Genomic DNA, 20,667 nt, shown 5'->3' with positions numbered 1-20,667 from the left:
TTTTACTTAACTTCAGTGTCCTGTTCTGTGTACTTTTTAGCTTGTGCTGCACCGACTCTCCTCCAGGTAGCAGAAATTAATCACATGGACTACTGTTTGAAGATACACTTTCTTTTTCTCTTTGCCTATTATTAAAATTCTTAAGTGGCAAAGTAAACCACAAGAGAGAGTCCAGGGAGTAGGGTAGATAGGCTCTTCCAAAAGACCAATGGAGATGTAAGTTCAAAGGATAATCTTTATTGGAACAAACACGATAGACTCGACACAGCTGCTGTGTTTCGACGTGAAAACACCTTTTTCAGGAGTCTCATAATATTGGTGATAGAAAGGTAGATGACAGTTCCAAAACAACATGCAACTTTTGACAAAGTAGATCCGGAGTCTGTAAAGACACTAGTGGTTTCTGTCAGCTTGTCCCTTTCTCTTGGTGTTTTGCTGACAGAAACCACTAGCGTCTTTACAGACTCCGGATCATGTCAAAAGTTGCACGTTGTTTTGGAACCATCATCTGCCTTTATATCACCAACATTACGAGACTGCTGAAGCAGGCATTTTCACACAAACAAAGCAGCTGTGTCGAGTCTATCGTGCTTGTTCCAATAAAGATTAACCTTTGAACTTACATCTCTGTTGGTCTTTGGGAACAGCCTATCTACCCTACTCCCTGGACTCTCAAAGTAAACCACAACCAGATTATACTGTCTGTATGTCCAGAGCCGCACGTCTCCATTTCAGCAACCAATCACATCTGTAAAAGATAGGCAGCCTGTCCTATTTTCTACAGTATGCTAAAATTCTGTGACTACTGCCCTGCAAATGAGCCTTAAGAAAATACTCATTCACATTTTCCAGGGATTGTCTTGCTACTCTCGGTATGCAGTTTCACAGAACTTTCTGAAACCACTTCCATCCCCAGGCATCCTATAAGCTGCAAACAGTACCCCATTCAAAAAAAAAAAAAAAAAACCTTCTAGTACAATATAGAACAGTTTACTTAGCCTCTGCTTTTTGGACTTTTTGATACGGTATTCCACAATGTAGTCACAGTGCAATAATGTTAAAAAGCAACAAGTTAAAAAAAAGATGCTCTCTGAATGATGGTGGTGGAGAAGAGGATGTTCATGGGGTTTGTGATAAGAAGGTGTGATTCTCATTCATGACGGAACATTTTCTACATCTAGGGGGGTTGGGTAGAAGGAAATTCTCACATGGCATATGATATCATAATGACGAGTAAATTACTGCAATTATGACATCTTGTGACATACATGCTGACATCATGCACAGACACAAACATTTTATTACTACAGCATAACATACACAGGGCCTTTTACTACAGTGCATCAAGCAGTTCTTGCCTGTGGAGCTCATGGCCATGGTAACACTCACTTCACTTAGGGTTAAATTCAATAAATGGCGCTGAAACATCGGTGCTGGAAAGATCAGCGCAGAGCGCTATTCCATAAACAGTTCTCCAAGTTGAGCGATGTTTATAGAACACTGCTTAGAGCCGATTCCCGCACCAAAAGCTGGGTGTCGCTATTTATGCCAGCTGAAACCTGGTGTAAATGTCGGCGCCCAACTCATAGCATTTGGGTGTGGGAATGGTGCTATTCTATAACAACGTGTGCAATTTTTGCGAATGCCCCTGCCCCGCCACCTTTTGAATTGTCTGCAACCATGGTTGTAGAATAACATGCAGGAAGATGCACATGCAAATTCCAATTAACTGCAACAACTGATTGTTAATATCAATTTAGTGCAAGTTCATGGCTCATACCAATTAATTTGCACGCATATCTGAGCCTTGTGCAAATTTCACTGCACATTTTTCGGCACCATATATAGAATCCTGGGGTTAGCACACGCTAATTCATGTACTAACCATATAAGGTGGAATGGAGTGGAAACGAGCAGAGCTTAGGAATTGACTGAACCTTGTATTTAATGCATAGCAACTTTTACCTCGCATTGTTACTGTATCAGATAGTACTGACCACTTATCGTCACCTCTGTAGGTGGCGTTGAGTGCATCTGCATAATTAATGCGTGGTAGAAGATGCTTATGTATGTTAACTGTATGGGAGAGTGATGGGCACGCCCCCAACGATTACTGCAGAGGCCTCATAGTCACTGCATATTAAAGACACTGTTTACTAAGCTGCGTTGTATTTAACGCGTGTTAACCGTGTATGCGAGTTAACAGTGTACACGCCTACAATATCCTTATAGGCGCCTACACAGTTGCGCATGCGCGCTAATTGTAGGCACATTAAAAACACTAACGCGCCTTAGTAAACGGGGCCCTAAGCATTACAAGTAATGAGTGGTAACTGCAGATGTTTACCTTGCTTAATTAAAAGGCCCGACATTGTGGTATGTTGGAAATGCTTCCATCAGCCACTTTGGCTACTGATTAATCTATACGGCTGCTTTCAGTTGCTAAGTACAACTGGTATTTCCAAAAACAATATTATGAAGGCACAGCAATGCATAATAATGACGCTAAAATCAAGTCATCATAACACGTTCCCCAGAGTTGAGTTCCTTTTTTTCCCCAGACTAAATAGATAAAAATATAATCCATATCTAGCCAAAGAAAATATGACATGCTTGCCACGTTGCAGAAGCACAAAGTGGCATGTGAGTTTCATGCTCAGCTTCTCTGTGTATGCAGCACACCAGTGGATCTTCCTGGGTTCCTGTCTTCTCACTGCCCTGTGCTCTCTGCACAAAAATCACCAAGGGGCCCTTTTACTAAAACACGTAGGCACCTACGTGCGCCCAATGCACATCAATTTCGAATTTACTGCCCGGCTACCGCATGGTCCGGGCGGTAATTTCATTTTTTTACGCGCGCCGGAAAATATTTCTTATTTTCCAGCGTGCGGTGCTAACCCGGCAGTAAAAGACACTGTACGCGCATAGATCATTACCGCCCGATTAACGCGCGAGACCTTACCGCTAAGTCAATGGGTGGCGGTAAGGTCTCAGACCCAAAATGGATCTGCACACGTCCAAAACATGCGCCTACACTAGCGCAGGCCACTTTTCAGTGCACTTTAGTAAAAGGAGCCCCGAGTGAGTGTACTGCACTGAAACAGTAACTACACCTGGGGAAAAATGGACTTCACTGACTTTCTCTAGATGAAGAGCCTCCACTTCAGAGGCAAGAGATATTTACCAATTCATGCACAAGATTTAGCAATTGTCTGCCTTTCAGCCACATGCAGGGTTAGATATAAAATGTATGTGAGCTAACCAAGTGTGCAGGAGGCATATCAGGTGACTGATTATACATGCAGGAAAGGAAGTGTTATGGAAATGATAAACACAAAAAAAAAAGACAAAAGAAAATTGGAAAACAAGTTATTTTATTAAGGTGCCAGACAAACTATATGCAACATACATTAGCAAACTTTGTACATCTCTGTGAAAAAAATTAGTGAGCATTCTCTTCAGGATATATTAAGGCAACAAAATATTTTTTTTCTCAGCCAAAGTGATAGTTTAAAAAATTAGTTTTTTTGCAGTGTATTTTATATATATTTCAGGTCTGGGTTTGAACATAATCTCTCTCCATTGGCAAGTTTACAGATAGAATCTCTTACTTCCAGTTCTAGTACTCTGAATTCTAACAGCTCATTCTGGTCTTTTGCGTCCTGCATTTCATTCTTCAGTTGGTTCTCTTCCAACTCCAGTCTGTAAATCTGCATAACAACAAATTACTGAATTAGAGTACCATATCCAGGCCTCTACTATGACCAAGATCATCTCCCCCTCTGCTAGAGTCGCCTGTTGCTGAATTAAATTCTTTACAAATGTTTTGCTACGAGTGGTAGTGGGATTTCCAGCTCCAAAGAGCAATGGCTATTTTTCATGCACTCTGATCTAGGAAACTTGATGAATTGTCTAACCCCCTTGCTTACTAAGCCGTGCTAGTGGCTGCCGAGTGCTAATGCCGACACAGGCTATTTACTTTGAATGGGCTGTGTCGGCATTGCCGTGCAGCTTAGTAAATAAGGGAGATAGTCAGTATTGTGCTAAAGCAGTGTTATAAAGTTTGCAGGGTTAGATTAGTCCCATCTCCAGTAACACTAAAGGTATGGGATCCGGATATTTGGTTAAAGTATGAGGGGGAAACTTATCAACAAGGGCTACTGTTACGATGTGTTATTTTACTGTTAACCCCAGTTATTAGTAACGAACGGGTCCCTTTACTAAAGGGCATTAAGCCCTAATGCGCACTTAGGGATGAATTCTATATATGGCACCCAAAAAAAAACCACGTTTACCACTGTAGGCGGAATAGAAATGTGTAAATAAATAAATATAAACTTCGCATAAAGTTAGACACGGTTTATAGAGTACATGCTGCACCCACTCCTATGGCTAAAATTTAGGTGCAACCATTTACGCCAACTAAAACCTGGTGTAAGTGCTCGTGCCTAACTTCGGCACAGATCAGGCATATTCTATAACAGTGCACGTAATTTTTAGGAAAGCCCATAACCCGCCCATGCCCCTCCCATGGCCATGCCCCCCTTTTGAGATGCACGTGTTACAATACGTGCACCACTTTACAAAATACGCTTAGATAGTTGCGCATGTAAATTCTAATTAGTGCTAATTAGAGCTGACAATTGCTTGTTAGTGGCCAATTATCAGTGCCGACTGGCTGCACGTGCAATTTGGCTGTGCTGCTAAAATTGTCCATGCAACTTTAGGTGCCACATATAGAATCTGGGGGTTAACGTGTGAAAAACAGGGTACCGCAAAATGTGTTCAAATGCTTTGCAGTACTTTGCCTGTTAGCGCATACTTACTTGTGCATTAGTTTTCTTTTTTAAATATTTTTGAAGGAGAGTGGCATGGGCAGACAATGAGCATGGAAGAGTAACCAGCTAGCGTATTCGGGTTACCGTGCACTGACTGACTGACATGGAAGGCGCCTACAAAATCTGCGCTGTAAACATTTCCAGCTAGCTTAGTTGATATCCCAACGCATAAAACTAGGTAACCTCCATTTACGCCAATAAGAACATGACGCAAATCCCTGTGCATAGATTGATGCGCACTCAGCCATATTCTATAACTGTGCAAGTAAATTTTGGAACACCCATTTCCCCATACATGACCATGCTCTTTTTAAACTGTGTGCACAAGAAATTAGGCAAAGTTCATTACAGAATACGCTTAGCGAGTTGTACGTGTAAATTCTAATTATTGTCAATTTGTGCTCATTATTGCTTGTTAGGTGCTGTTATCAATGAGTGTCTTCTTCGACTGGGTGACCAAACAGTTGAATGTGGGAGTGGAGCTTGATGTGGTATACTTGGATTTCAGCAAAGCCTTTGACACGGTTCCGCACAGGCGACTGATAAATAAATTGAGTGCCCTCGGTGTGGGACCTAGAGTAACTGATTGGGTAACAAATTGGTTGAATGGTAGGAGACAGAGGGTGGTGGTAAATGGAGCTTGCTCTGAAGAAAAGGATGTTGTCAGTGGAGTACCGCAGGGATCGGTCCTAGGGCTGGCTCTTTTTAACGTCTTTGTAAGCGATATTGCAGAAGGGCTGTCTGGTAAGGTTTGTCTCTTTGTGGATGATACTAAACTCTGCAACAGGGTGAACACCCTGGAGGGTGTGAATGACATGAGGAAGGACCTAGCGAAGCTAGAGGAATAGACCGATATTTTGCAACTAAGTTTAATCCCAAAAAATGCAGGGTCATGCATTTGGGTCGCAAAAATCCGAGGGAATGGTACATTATAGGGGGTGTAGTGCTTCAGAGTGCAAAGGAAGAGCAGGACTTGGGGGTGATTGTGTCTTACGACCTTAAAGCTTTCAAACAGATAGAAAAAGCGACAGCCAAAGCCAGAAGGATGCTTGGGTGCATAAAGAGAGGCATGACTAGCAGGAAAAAGGAGGTGATAGTTCCGTTGTATAAGTCTCTGGTGAGGCCTCATTTGGAGTACTGCGTGCAGTTCTGGAGACCGCACCTATGAAAAGATATAAACAGGATGGAGTTGGTCCAGAGGGCGGCTAAGAAATTAGTAAGCGGTCTTGAACGCAAAAATTATAGGGACAGGCTTATGAACCTCAACATGTATACACTGGAAGAGAGGAGGGAGAGAGGAGACATGATACAAACATTTAAATATCTCAAGGGCATTTATGTACAGGAAGAGAGCCTTTTTCAAATGAAGGAGAGCTCTGGAATGAGGGGGCATACGATGAAGTTAAGAGGGAATAGGCTTAGGAGTAACCTAAGGAAGTATTATTTCACAGAAAGGGTGGTGGAAGTGTGGAATGGCCTCTCGGTGGAGGTGGTGGAGTCGAGGACTGTTCCAGAATTTAAAAAGGCATGGGATAAGCATGTGGGATCACTTAGGAACAGGAAGAATTAGGGGTTACAGAAGATGGGCAAACTGGATGGGTCATATGGCCTTTATCTGCCGTCATGTTTCATGTTTCTATGATTAGCTTGTTAAGCCAATTAAGTTATGCATGCTGTTATGAAATATGCTTAGATTTCAGCACATGCCTCCTAAATAGAACATACTGCAGTATATAGTATGTGTGTCTCTAAATATTTGTATCTGTAAGCCACATTGAAGCTAAACATTGTTTGGAAACATGCAAGATATAGACGTCAAAATAAATAATGAAATAATTAAATAAGTGATCCCATGTTACTTCTTTCTCAGTAATGCACATTACTGGTGTGTGACCAGAAAAAAAAAAGAAATGGTTAAAAATAGTGCCATGATGAATCTGGGCTTAGTGCTAAGCATGTGCTAAGCCCATATTCTAGCACACCTCAGTCAAAGGGCCCCTGTGTCTTGCTGCATAAATGGGACCCGTGTTAAAATATCATTATTAGTGTAAAACAGCCCATCTTAACAGTAACATGTTGATAACTGCATCCTTAAATATAAAAAAAGAAAGAATCTGGTCTGTGTCTAGGGCATGAACAAATATACCTTTTTTTTTTTTTTTTTTAAATTAGCTTTTGAAACCAAAGGCAAAGTACAGAGTACATCACTTGTATATAGTGAACTGCAACATTACAAGAGAGAATATGAACAGTAAAATTAGAAACAATTAAAACTGAATAATAAAACAACAAAAAGTAGGACTACCCAACTATGGGTAAAACTTCCTCAATGGCATTTTTTTCTGCATAAAACACTCAAAGATCCCACCCTCCCATCCCCCTCTGCCCAGCGTACTCTAACCAACAAATAAGCCTAGAACAAATACAATTTTATCTATCTTCAGAGTGGCCCAGATGGATGTAGAAATAGATATTATTTTCCTATAAAATATTTCCTGGATTTGAACCACACATTACCATGAAAATTTTATAAATATTTTCTTTGAAAAAAGGCACTTTAAAAACCAGAGAAAAATAATTATTAAAACATAGGACATTTGTTGCCTGATACTATGCAGAACAAGGGAAACTCTAGTGTACATAGGGCGGGGCAGTTGGGTGTCGGCAGCAAGGAGGTGCGCAGAGCAAGCACGGCTGTCGACTCTGCCGGTCCCCTTCCCCGGAACAAGAAGTTGTCGTCAGAAAGGACAGGGGACCAGCAGTGCCTGCTCCACCCTTGCTTGGAGGAAGGGGTGTGCTCTGCCTCGGGTGCCATATAAGGTAGGTACACTGTTGGAAGGGAGGCAAAACTCTGTCCTCCAGGGTCACAAACCAGTTGGATTTTCAGGAGCTCCACAATGAATACGCAGAGATCTAGTTCCATGCACTGCCATTATTACATGCAAATTGATTTCATGCGTATTTTTTGTGGAAATCCTAAAAGCCTGAGTGGATTGTGGCCCTTTTAGAATGAGTTTTCCCACCCTGCTCTAGTCAGTTTGTGAACTCTGAGAGTATCATTTGCAGAAATCCATACATGTGATTTTATCAGTTTACATGACCTTGGGGTCATCTTTGACTCCTCTCTCTCCTCTGCACATATTCAGCAGACTGCTAAAACCTGTCGTTTCTTTATAATATCAGCAAAATTCGCCCTTTCCTTTCTGAGCACACTACCAGAACCCTCATCACCTCTCACTTAGATTATTGCAACTTGCTTCTCACAGGTCTCCCACTTAGCCATCTCTCTCCTCTTCAATCTGTTCAAAATTCTGCTGCACGACTAATATTCCGCCAGTGTCGTTATGCTCATATTAGCCCTCTCCTCAAGTCACTTCACTGGCTTCCTATCCATTTCCGCATATAGTTCAAATTCCTCTTATTGACCTATAAGTGCATTCAGTCTGCAGCTCCTCAGTACCTCTCCACTCTCATCTCTCCCTACATTCCTCCCCGGGAACTCCTTTCACTGGGTAAATCTCTCTTATCTGCACCCTTCTCCTCCACTGCTACCTCCAGACTCCGTTCCTTTTATCTTGCTGCACCATATGCCTGGAATAGACTTCCTGAGCTGGTACGTCAAGCTCCATCTCTGGCCGTCTTCAAATCTAAGCTAAAAGCCCACCTTTTTGATGCAGCTTTTAACTCCTAACCCTTGTTCAGAACCCTTATTTTATCATCCTCACTTTAATATTCCCTTATCTCTTGTTTGTCCTGTTTGATGGCCTAATTAGATTGTAAGCTCTGTCGAGCAGGGACTGTCTCTTCATGTTCAAGTGTACAATGCTTTAGAAATGATAAGTAAGTAGTACATAGGGTAGGTCCTTTAAAAAAATTTTTTGTTTTTACCTTTTCTAACAGTTCTTGGTTTGCCCTGATAAGTTGCTGTTTTTCCTCTATCCATTTTGAATCCTAAATACAAAAAGCAATAAAAAGTTAATTCAGTAGATACAAGCAAAGTATAAATAATTATGGGGCCCTTTTACAAAGGCACGCTGAAAAGTGGCCTGCAGTAGTGTAGACGCGTGTTTTGGGTGGGCACAGAATAATTTTTCAGCGCGCCTGTAAAAAATGCCTTTTTAAAAATTTTTGCCGAAAATGGACGTGCTGCAAAATTAAAATTGCCTTGCATCCATTTTGGGTCTGAGACCTTACCGCCAGCCATTGACCTAGCAGTAAAGTCTCACGCGGTAACCAGACGATAATGACCTACGTGCGTCAAATGTCACTTGGTGTGCGTTCAATACGCGCGTACGAAAATAAAAAATTTGGGGGGATGCGCGTATCGGGCAAGCACCAAAAATGAAATTACCGCAAGAGCCACGTGGTAGCCGGGCGGTAACTCCATTTTGGCGTGTGTTGGGTGCGTGTAGATGCTTTCGTGGCTTAGTAAAAGGGCTCCTACATGATAAAAATAGTCCTATATATACAGAGGTAACTGAGAGGTAAACCAATAACAAGCCTGAATCTTTATTTACACCATCAAAGCTGGGAAGCACAATGTAATAGCCTACATTACTCAGAAGAAGCATTAACTCTTCACATCCTGCAAAAGCCCCACTTTTTACACCCTGGCATTCACTTCCAATTGAAGCATTACTAAACTTATATTCTAGCAGAGGCGTAAAGCATCCAACTGATTCATCTGCTTAGTAGAACACATTATCCTCATCATTATCACAGTAGGCAGCAATCAGAAGATGTAAATGATGTCAACTTGTTTATGCTTTAATTGGCCGCGAGTAAAGATGAAAATGTGGCATGTGATCATGGCATATCATTATGATAAGAGATAGTGTATATTGGACATACGCAGTGCTGCACAGATGCACACAGCACTTGATTTTAGAAAAGAAGACCTAAGTGGAAGATCAAAAAGGCGCCAATTTTATAAGGCATGATAGGTGCCTGTATGAAATAGGCTCCCAGAATCAGAACCCGAACCAGCTCCTTGTAGTGCACAAATGCTCTCATACAAGGTTACACCTGTTCTGAAGGAAGTGTAAGGGGCCCTTTTACAAAGGCGCACTGAAAAATGGCCTGCGGTAGTGTAGACGCGTGTTTTGGACACGCACAGAATCATTTTTCAGCACATCTGTAAAAAATGCCTTTTTAAAATTTTTGCCGAAAATGGATGTGAGGCAAATGCCACTTGGTGCGTGTCCAATAAGCGCATCCGAAAATAAAAATAATTTTTTTGGATATGTGTATCAGACGCACGCTAAAAGTGAAATTACCGCAAGAGCCACGTAGAAGCCGGGCGGTAACTCCATTTTGGCGCGTGTAGACACTTACGTGGCTTAGCAAGTGGCTTAGCAAAAGGCCCCTAAGTTTGTGTGTGCACTTGAGTACATTGCAATTCCACCCCAGTCCCCCTGAACTACCCCCCCCCCCCCCCACGATCATTCTTTCTATGTGCCTACTATTTACGCATTTACACCAATGCCCAAGCTTTTCCATGTGTAAACCATGCTTTCTATAGGAACAAAACTTTAAAATTACCCCCCATAATGGTCAGTCTCTACTGCTTGGAGTTTACAATCTACTCAAAACAAATAAGCAAAGGTTCTGAGATAAAATTAATTAATCCCTGCTCATTGCTGTAAAATTATTTCTAATTTGCATTTATTGGACACACTACAAAACTCAGTAAATCTAAGCAGTTTATAATCATATTTCAAAGAAAAACTGGGGGAAATGAGCAAACAGGGGAAAATTATACTAGAAGCTGACAGGGTTAATTTCCATCCTTTACTCTGCTCTCCCCTTAAACACTCCTGGCTTTCTTTCACCATTGTTGAAACCTCTCTATTAGGATTCCGTAAATGTCCTATTTCAATGGCATCCTTAAAGGATACTCCACGCCGAACCTTGTGACTGTTGGCTTTTCCCCCATTTTAGTTTAAAAGCTGCTTTACCTCCTTTTTAAATGTTAGTACCAGCAGCCTGGTTCCATCCCGGTTAAGGTAGAGTCCATCCTTTCAGAATGGCCTCCCCCTTCCCCAGAATTTTGCCCAGTTCCTAATAAATCTAAATCACTCGTTTCTGTACCATCCCAGCTCAGTTTTGAGTTCTCTGTCTCTACCTGCTGGTTGATGGCCACAACTGTTCCATAGGTTCTGGAACAGTGGGAAACTATGTAATGGAAGTGCATATTTTATAACATACATAGTTGTATATATTTTACAGCTGCACCATTCTCTGCACCTGGGAATGCATATGTGTATACTGCTTCAAATTACACACTACACACTTCTTTTCTATGTATGCCCCAGGACACTTTATGCTGAAATGCTGTTTTATGCATGACACTACCTTCTTAATGGATTAGAATACAAAAACAAGTATTTAATTAAATAATAACAGAATATGCAATATTTGGAATCAATTCTTAATATTACTATCCAGTGTTTGTGTAATTAATCATCACCACTGATCTGTAGATACCAGCATGCCAAGAACAGATCAACTGAGACACTGACAGGAGCAACAGGTAGATTCAGCAAGTGTACTAATGAAGTTTTTACCTGTCCTTTTTCAGCTAGAGATCTTTCCAGGTCTTCAGTTTTTGCCTGGTACCTGATAAGATCAGCCTGAAGTTGTTCCACGAGTCTAAAAGATGAAACCGAAACAAAAAAAGAATTCCCAAATGTTGATTACCAAGCCTTAGCTGAACAGGAGACCTGTGTGTCCCATGAAGCAGAAAAGGTCGACATTTATTGTTTGAAATATGATGTACTAAAAACTGTATGTAAACAATGATCAACCAAGTCAATTGTTATTACGAACCAATTCCTCAGAATTTTTTTTTCTTCCTCTTCCGCCTCATCTTCTCTGGAGTCTACCAGAGATGGCGCTCTCTGGAATGTTCTTCCTCTTCCTTTGCATGCTGAACTGTTTTATAAACAACTAGGAAAAAATGCCCGTTTCTGAGCGGAATGAAACGGGCGCTAGCAAGGCCCCCCTCCCTCCGTCCCTCGAAGCTACTTGCCTTGTTCGCTGTGGGCCGTTTCGGCCCTCGAGTGTCAATAGCTCCGCCCTCGATGTCAGGGCACACCGGATATCTCAGGCGCCTCAACTTCCGTGGAGGCTTCAGAACGTTGGGGTTGCCTTTTATATATATAGATAGATTAAGGGCAGCCTTGAAGGCTCAGTTTTCCAGCTAGCTTTCGGGGGACTCGCGTCCGAGCAGATGACGGTGACTTCACCTGCAGGTATCTGTGTTTTGTTGTTTCTCTTACACTGGCACAGATATATAATTATATCTTCTGTTACTAAATGGGTAGCTATTCATTATTCTTTATATTCTATCATGTAAACTGCCTTGACCTCTGTGCCAAAAAACACAGTATAGCAAATACCAAATTATTTCCTGCCCTACTAACCTATGTGCCCTGTTATATGGGAGCACGGTTTTTTTTGAGGGGGTACTTGGGGGTACTGAGTACCGGCACCTTTTTCAATTGTTTGCTAAAATTGACCCATGGACCCCAAGTTTTAATGAAAGAGCTCAGGCTCTACACACCAATTCTGCCTTGTCATAGATTCTGTGACTGGTTTGCAGGGGGCCTGGCTATTGTGGAGTGGATCCCTCAATGATCACCTCACCCCTGAAGGATGGTCTAGCATTTGAGTACCGGCACCTTTTTTGCTAGAAAAAACGAACTGTATGGGAGCCAACTATTAAAAATTATCGAGGGTGCTAAGCCCAGTGGAAATAACCCCTCCCTGAACATATACAAGGAATTTTCTCAATACTGGGGGTGCTCAAGCACCCACAGCACCAGCTCCTACTTACTCTTTAACTGCCCTAAGGTTCAGAGGGTATCTCCACAAAAAGGACTTTTCAAGCCACATTTTTCCCTAATGCAAATATCTTGCTCAAGGCCTACACTACATCCAAGTACTGAGTGCATGCATGAAAGGACATAAACATAGAAATGCACTGCATGTCTGTGACAACAAATTATATGCTTAGGACAGATTTCAAATAAGAGCCTTTATACAGTGGCCAAATAAGGAAACATTAGCACAAAAGACCAATGTGCAGCCCATCAGTCCAATCCTGGGCTGGTCCAGAGGGACTAAAGGAAGGCAAATTAGCAGGTAAGGTCTAATTTCTCCTTGTTTGATGCTGCTTTTGACTCCTAACTTGTCACTTGCTCGTAACCTTTATCTTGTCTTCCTCTCTTCAATAGTCCCTTTCCCTATGTGTCCTTCTGTCTGTCCTACCCTTATCCTTATTGGTCCTGTCTGTCTGTCCTGATTTAGATTGTAAGCTCTTTTGAGCAGGGACTGTCTTGTCTTTTCTTCATGTTCAATTGTGAAGTGCTGCGTACGACTGGTAGCGCTATAGAAATGATTTATACTAGTAGTAGTTAATGGGCCCCTTTACAAAAGCACGGTGGGCCTAATGGCTTTTCATGTGGCTCCCATACATGCCATTTACAGCGCTAGAAAATAGTTTTGTATTTTTTACCGCTAGGGGCGTGCCTGATGGTAATCGGGCAGTGCTGCATGGTTACCACTGGGCTACTGCAAGTGCCCTTACCACCTCTTAAGTACCTAAGTATTGCCATACTGGGCCAGACCAAAGGTCCATCAAGCCCAGCATCCTGTTTCCAACATGGCCAATCCAGGTCACAAATACCTGGCAAGATCCCCAAAAAGTACAAAACATTTTATGCTGCTTATCCCAGAAATAAGCAGTGGATTTTCCCCAAGTCCATTTCAATAATGGTCTATAGATTTTTCCATTAGAAAGCCGTCCAAACCTTTTTTAAACTCTGCTAAGCTAACCGCCTTTACCACATTCTATGGCAAAGAATTCCAGAGTTTAATTACACGTTGAGTGAAGAAAAACTTTCTCCGATTCGTTTTAAATTTACTGCTTTGTAGCTTCATTGCATGCCCCCTAGTCCTAGTATTTTTGGAAAGAGTAAACAGACGCTTCACGTCTACCGTAAATAGGAAGCATTAAGGGCTCCCCCAGTAAACGGCCACACACCATTGGCTTCGCTTAGCCCACGACCATTTCCTTCCGCTTCAAATAAAAAAGCCTTTTACCCCCCCCCCCCCCCCCGAGATAAAAGGTGGCCTTGGCGCAAGGCAAACTGACACCACCACAGAGCCTCTTTTTCTGCTGCTTGGTAAAAGAAGCCCTAAAACATTCTGTTTACATGGAACTCTACTGAGAATTGTGCTTTACAAGCTTACCCTGATGCCTACTTTCATAAATTATTTCCGCTACTTTACAGTGTTCCTGTATTTGTATTTTTAATTAATTTATTTTTTTCTCTCTTTTTGGTTTCATCACTTCCAAGCTTTGTACTTTTCCTGGTATATTATGATATGCTAATTTAAAAGAATCCCAATCCAAGTTTTACATTAATTGTTTAGCAACAGTAGAGCTGCTTCATATGATTTTCAATTTCCCAGCTCTTTGCATTTATATGAGCCCTGAGTTCAAGCACTGTGTGCAGAGCATATTCAGAAATCAGCCATAAGGTAAGATAATGAAGCTCAATGTACATTTATAGACCAAGTTACAGAGACCAAAGCGCATACAAATAATTCCTGCTTATTCAAACAAGCAGAAGAGAAAATGTTTTAAGAATAAGAAAACTCTACTTCCTATCCCTCTGTGTAAATATTTTTCATACTTATACATTAATGCCGCTTTGACAATGCTGCAATAAAAAAGTCTGGATAAAGCTCTCATATTGTTTTATGTGTTATTTTATGTTGTTATTCTTAATTGTGTATGTTTTATTGTAATCCATCATGAACAGTGGAATGAACAGAATATAAAATAAATAAATACATTCCATCTGTCAATTGGCCGTCCAGTCTCCCAAGATTCTCCTGCCATTTCTTACAATCTGCAGCATATTAACAACTTTGAATATTTGCTTACTTTATTTATTTTTTGTCTATTAGATTGTAAGCTCTTTGAGCAGGGACTGTCTTTCTTCTATGTTTGTGCAGCGCTGCGTATGCCTTGTAGCGCTATAGAAATGCTAAATAGTAGTAGTAGTAGTAGAATATGCTGTCATCTGCAACTGTGATTATGTTAAAAAGCATCAGTCTCAATACAGAACTTTGGGGAACGCCACTATTCACCTTTCTCCATTGAGAAAACTGACCATTCAGCCCTAATCTCCGTTTTCTTTTAACCCGTTCCAAATCCACAAGAGGACTATGGGGCTCATTTTCTTGAGCTGCCCTTGCCATTTTCAGTGCACAGACCATACTGCCCAGCACTGGCTTAATTTTCAGTTACTAGAGTGATGTGGAGGGGCATTTTCGAAAGGGACGTCCAAATTGTGATTTGGATGTCCTTGCAAAATGGCGAAATCTAGAGGCGGGGAAACCCGTATTTTCGAAACAAGATGGACGTCCATCTTTTGTTTCAAATATACTGTCAGGGACGTCCAAATCCTTAAATTTCGCCGTCCCTAGACATGGTCGTTTCTGATTTTTGTCGATTTTCGAAACCAAAGACGTCCATGTCAGAAACAACCAAATGCAAGCCATTTGGTTGTGGGAGGAGCCAGCATTTGTAGTGCACTGGTCCCCCTGACATGCCAGGACAACAACTGGGCACCCTAGGGGGCAATGCAGTGGACTTCATAAATTGCTCCCAGGTACACAGCTCCCTTACCTTGTGTGCTGAGCCCCCTCAAAACCCACTACCCACAACTGTACACCACTACCATAGCCCTTACGGGTGAAGGGGGCACCTAGATGTGGGTACAGTGGGTTTCTGGTGGGTTTTGGAGGGCTCGCTGTTTCGTCCACAACCGTAACAGGTGGGGGGGGGATGGGGATGGGTATGACATCTGAGGCAGGCATAGAGGCTGGCACGACATATTTTGAAAGCTGTTTTTTGAGGGTGGGAGGGGGTTAGTGACCACTGGGGGAGTAACGGGAGGTCATTCCTGATTCTCTCCGGTGGTCATCTGGTCATTTCAGGCACCTTTTTGTGCATTAGTCTTAAGAAAAACAGGTCCAGGTGAAAATGTCCAAGTGCTCGTCAAGGATGTCCTTGTTTTTTTCGATTATAGGTCAAGGACATCCAAAGTCTTAGGCACGCCCAAGTCCCGCCTTTGTTACGCCTCCAAAACGCCCCCTTGAACTTTGGCCGTTCTTGCGAAGGAGTGCAGTTGGGGACGTCCTAAATCGGGTTTCGATTATACCGATTTGGACGTCCATCTTCCGATTTATGTCGAAAGATGGACGTCCTTCTCTTTCAAAAATGAGCCCAATAGTTTACCTGGATTTTTAGAAAGCATTTGACAAGCTCCTTCATGAAAGACATTTTGAGCAAATTAAGTCATGAGATAGTAGATAAGGCGGATTTTCAAAGCACTTAGACTTACAAAGTTCCAATTAAGCCAGTTCTGGGCAGACTTCTATGGTCTGTGCACTGAAAATGGCAAGGACAGCTCAAGATCAAGTATGCTTATCTTATATCATATACTAGGAGTTTATCTTGTTGGGCAGACAGGATAGACCATGCAGATCTTTATCTACCATTCTCTACTGTGTTACTATCACAGGTTTATTTTCACCTTCAAAAAAATGTAGTAGACTGATGAAATAAGATTTCCCCTAGCAAAATCTAGATTGGCCATGTTCCATTAAACCACGACTATCTATGTGTTCTTTATAATAGTTTCTATTATTTTGTCTGGCTCTGACACCAGGCTCACCAGTCTGTAGTACCCCATAAAACTTTTAAAAACTGGCATTACATTTTTAGGTTCTTTAAGGTACTCTGGGATATATTCCATCTGGTCCATGTGATTTGCTATTTTTTAGTTTGTTAAATTACATCTATGTTCAGCTAAATAAAAGGATGAATACGTCTGATGGTCCTAAATGCCAAATCACATCTTCAAAATAACCTCTGATCCAAAGGACATCCAATGTAGTTTATGTTCTCAACTTGCCCAGCTGTTTTATCTACCTTCATTGGGAAGAATGGTGCTTTCTTTTGACCAGAAAGCAAGAAATCAATGACCTGCTAGCCAGTTCTATTGAATTTCTGAACAAGTTATGCCAGATTTTACACACAGTTCTAGGTTTGTCAGAAATGAGTGGCTTCTTATTTACGTAGTGCTTTTGGAAGATCTTTAATCACTTCTTCCCGAACAACAGATATAAGCCACCTTTTTATTTCAATAGTTGGTTTATTCTATTATGACTCCAATATAGCCAGTTTATTTTTGAAGAAAATCCCTATTGATTCAACTATTCTTCCACATTTATCATATATCTCCTCCTGCACGCCATCACTTCTTGAAACTCCATCCAGCATTACCTCTCCCCTTTACCGTACTTCTATTATCCTATTTAGACAGAACTTCATCTTGTAATAACCCCAAATTTATACTAAAATGCTGTTTCTGAGGAAAGGGTTTAAGAAGACACTAATTTAGATATTACTAGACTATGAAATAAAGTTGTTTATAAAACTCAATCATTGGTTCTCTGGATTGGGTGGATCATCTATTCCTCTTTAGTACCCTTAGGGATGACTAAGTAGCAAGATTCTTTCATATTTTGCATGAAGCTTAACGAGGAGATTCTCCACTTAGGAAGGATGATTTTGGAGATGGGACAGGTCAAATCTGATCCTACTTAATGAAAACAAAAAATATTCTCTCTTTATGAGGATTTCAACATATTACTATTTTTAGGCCTCTGATCTCCCAAGAAAAGAAGTATCCCTTTCATGGTTAGTCCACTAGTAGCCAGACTGGCCTTGGAGTCTGTCCCTATTCCCCCTCCTCCACAAGAGCATTGTTCCTCCCAACATGGACCCCCAACTTCCTCTATGGTACTTTTAAAATCCCCGGTGGTTAATCCTCATTTGCTCTAGTCCATTATGATTCCAGATCTAGAATGGCTACCACAACATCTAGCGGCTGTACCACAAGGTTGTCACTAGAGGTCCAGCAGCTATTTTGACCTACACTTCCAGGGTCAGGAGGCACTACATGGGATGGGGTGGGTCCATGTTGGGAGGGGCAGTGCTCTTGGGGTGGAGGATCAGAATGGGAAGGAAATTACTCTCAGGGAGGGGAAGGTAGGAATAGTTGTATTGCAATGGGAGAACCAATACTTGTGGGGAGGGGGAGAGAGGGAGATTGCAATGGGGGACCAATATTCTTGTGGAGGGGGAGGGGAACCTCAACAGGGGGGGCCTAATGCTCTTGGGGAGGGGAAAAGAGGGGAACCGTAATGGGGGGGGGGGCTAATACTCTTGGGGAAGGGATAGAAAGGAGTGGCCAATAGGACTCTTCAGGCCACCACCAAGAAATGATCCCGGCACCAGCCAATATTCAGCCTAGATTAGACTGCACCAAAAATTATCTGCTCAGTTAGCTATCCAGGCACTGGCACTGAATATCACTGGTGTTCAGATAGAGGCCAAACTCACACCTGGACTGAAGGGGCACTACCTGGGTTAGGTGCTACTGTAAAACAGCTAATATCTAGGCACAAGTGATTTAACGGGGCAGGAGCCTCTCCTGCCTGGTTAAACTGCTTTGAATTTCAACCCCTAAATTTTCAGCTGAAAATTCAATCTTGGTTTAGGAGCTTAAAAGTTATGCTTATAAATTCAGGCCTGCTACTCATTTGCCTCGATTTATGTGCTTAATTTATGAACCTAGTGCTAAACTCATAACTTTTATTCTCCATCCTAAATATATCCCCGTGGCTACCCATTTTTTTATGCTCCTAAAGTTAAGAAATGAATGAAAAACTAAGTACACAGTTAGGCACTCAACCCTAGTAAATTTTTAGAGAGGCCAATTTACGAGCATAAATCCTTCAAATATCAGGCCTGTTTACAAAATATGTGTGAACTCTAAAAGCCTGCTTCTATTACGTACACGTGTAAACGTGAGCCCTGCCCATGCTCCACCCATGTGTATTCTCCCTTTGCAAATATGCACTATATATGTTAAATAGTATTTGTAGGGTAGTGTTTAGGTGCAATTTTGGCAATTAAGCACATATGTGTACACGTAGATGTGTAAATATGATTATTTTTAAAGTTAAGGGGTCCTTTTTCAAAGGCACTCTAGCATTTTTAGAACGTGCTAAAAATAAGCATGCGCTATATGTTAGAGATGCTCATATATTTCTATGGGCATCTCTAGCATTTAGTGCGCACTAAAAACGCCAGCGCAAGAGCCCCTTAGTGCATAGGGCTAGATTCTATATATGATGCCTAAAAAATCAGCATAAAAAAAAATACACCTTGGCATATTCTATAAACTACACCTAAAATAAGCAGCAGTTTATAGAATACCCTTAGTGCCCGTCCCTGCAACTAAATGTAGTCACGGCCATTTACTTGGTGTAAATGTCGACGCTAACTTAGACGTGGAGTGGGTGTATTCTATAACACTGCGCGTACATTTTAGGAACGTCCACGACCCACCCATACTCGTCCCATGGCCACACTCCCTTTTGAGATCTGTGCGGTAGAATTTGCATGCACCGCTTTATAGAATACGCTTAGCAAGTAGCGTGCGTAAATTCCAATTATTACCCATTAGTGCTGTTAATTGCTTGGTAGGGTCCAATTATCAGTGCTGACTGGCTCGTTAATTAAATTACACAAGCAATTTGGCTGTGCGGCCAGAATTGCAAGCGTAACTTTAGTTGCTATATATAGAATTTTCTAGATAATGGGCACATAAATTTCAGCACCTATGTGATAGAATTGGTCCCCCTGGTGTCTCTGTTTAAAGTCCAAAAAAGGCACCTAGTTTAAGCTTACTGGGGGAAATCCTCACAATATCACCTAACGTTAGGCGCTGTGATAAAATATGCTAAGCATGAAAAATTTGGAGATGAAGGCCTTTCGATATCAGGATTACATGCAGCAATTCAGAAGAATTAGCAAGAAAGGATGTTTGAGGACCTAGTTACTAGATGGGCCCCTGAATTAGGTGTGAGGCTGAACCCCTTAAAGTTAATAAAGAGAATACCTGAAATATCAGTTAATGCAGCCCTTAGAGAATGTCAGTTTTGTGTAATACACCGAGCATACTTTACGCAAGAACGATTATTTAAAATAGGGGCACTAGATTCACCGATCTGCCAAAAATGCAAGCAGGGAATAAACTCTTTCTACCATTCATTGTGGGAATGCCCTCACACTCAGATTTTTTGGAAAGCAGTGTGTGGGTATCTGCAGAAATTAACAGGCTGTGTAATTCCACTGTCTCCACAGGCCATATTATTAGATTATTATGAAGCATAACATTTACCTACCAGAACATATACATCACTGTTGAGGAAGGCAGGGGTTTGGGGGGAAAAAAGTAATCCTAGGAGTGTGAGTAGGAGAAGAAACGCCGTCCTTTTGGGCATGGAGAAATAAGTTGCATGCTTTGATGATTTTTGAGCATCGGTATGCAAAGTGCACACCTAAGAGGTGGAAGTTATTTCAAGGAAAATGGGGTGTATATATTGACTCCCTTCCACAGAGTGCGAAGTATGCTACTCAATACTGGACAATAGTTATACAGATCAGGCGGGGACACTCTGAAGTGATATCTAGAATGTCTAGGATACACCCCTTCTCTCTTTTTTTTTTCTCCTCGTTGATAGTATTGTGGTATGTCTGCTGTTACATTAGTTAGGGAAGTAAGTGTTAACGCTGATGACTTGCGGGTGGGTGGGGGGGGGGGGGGAGAGAATAAAAATGGAAGACGGACAAGGTACAAGGAACCTTAATTAGATAACTGGATGGATCACAGGTTAA

The 20,667-nt window shown here is 41.6% G+C and overlaps 1 protein-coding gene across 6 annotated transcripts in view; it reads right to left on the bottom strand.

Moving 5' to 3' along the window:
• The window catches only part of JAKMIP1 (janus kinase and microtubule interacting protein 1), a 360,574-nt gene that overhangs the window by 73,463 nt on the left and 266,444 nt on the right, over window positions 1–20,667 (bottom strand). For 5 of the 6 annotated variants that reach the window (XR_003940703.1, XR_003940707.1, XR_003940704.1 and 2 more), the window contains 2 exons: window positions 11,405–11,489; window positions 8,772–8,789 (listed from right to left, as the gene is read on the bottom strand). Coding sequence is in view for 1 of the 6 variants with exons in the window: in XM_030191173.1 (XP_030047033.1) it covers window positions 3,612–3,710; window positions 8,727–8,789; window positions 11,405–11,489; window positions 13,174–13,181 (255 nt within the window). In the remaining 5 variants the exon portion in view is untranslated. Of the gene's footprint in view, window positions 1–3,611; window positions 3,711–8,726; window positions 8,790–11,404; window positions 11,490–13,173; window positions 13,182–20,667 lie in introns of those variants that run through there. The other variant, XM_030191173.1, reaches the window with a different exon arrangement.

This window comes from Microcaecilia unicolor, chromosome 2, assembly GCF_901765095.1.
Source record: "Microcaecilia unicolor chromosome 2, aMicUni1.1, whole genome shotgun sequence".
Classification (NCBI taxonomy): Eukaryota; Metazoa; Chordata; class Amphibia; order Gymnophiona; family Siphonopidae; genus Microcaecilia; species Microcaecilia unicolor.
The sequence above is the reverse complement of the archived record's forward strand: the minus strand, read 5'-3'. Positions and strand labels throughout refer to the sequence as shown.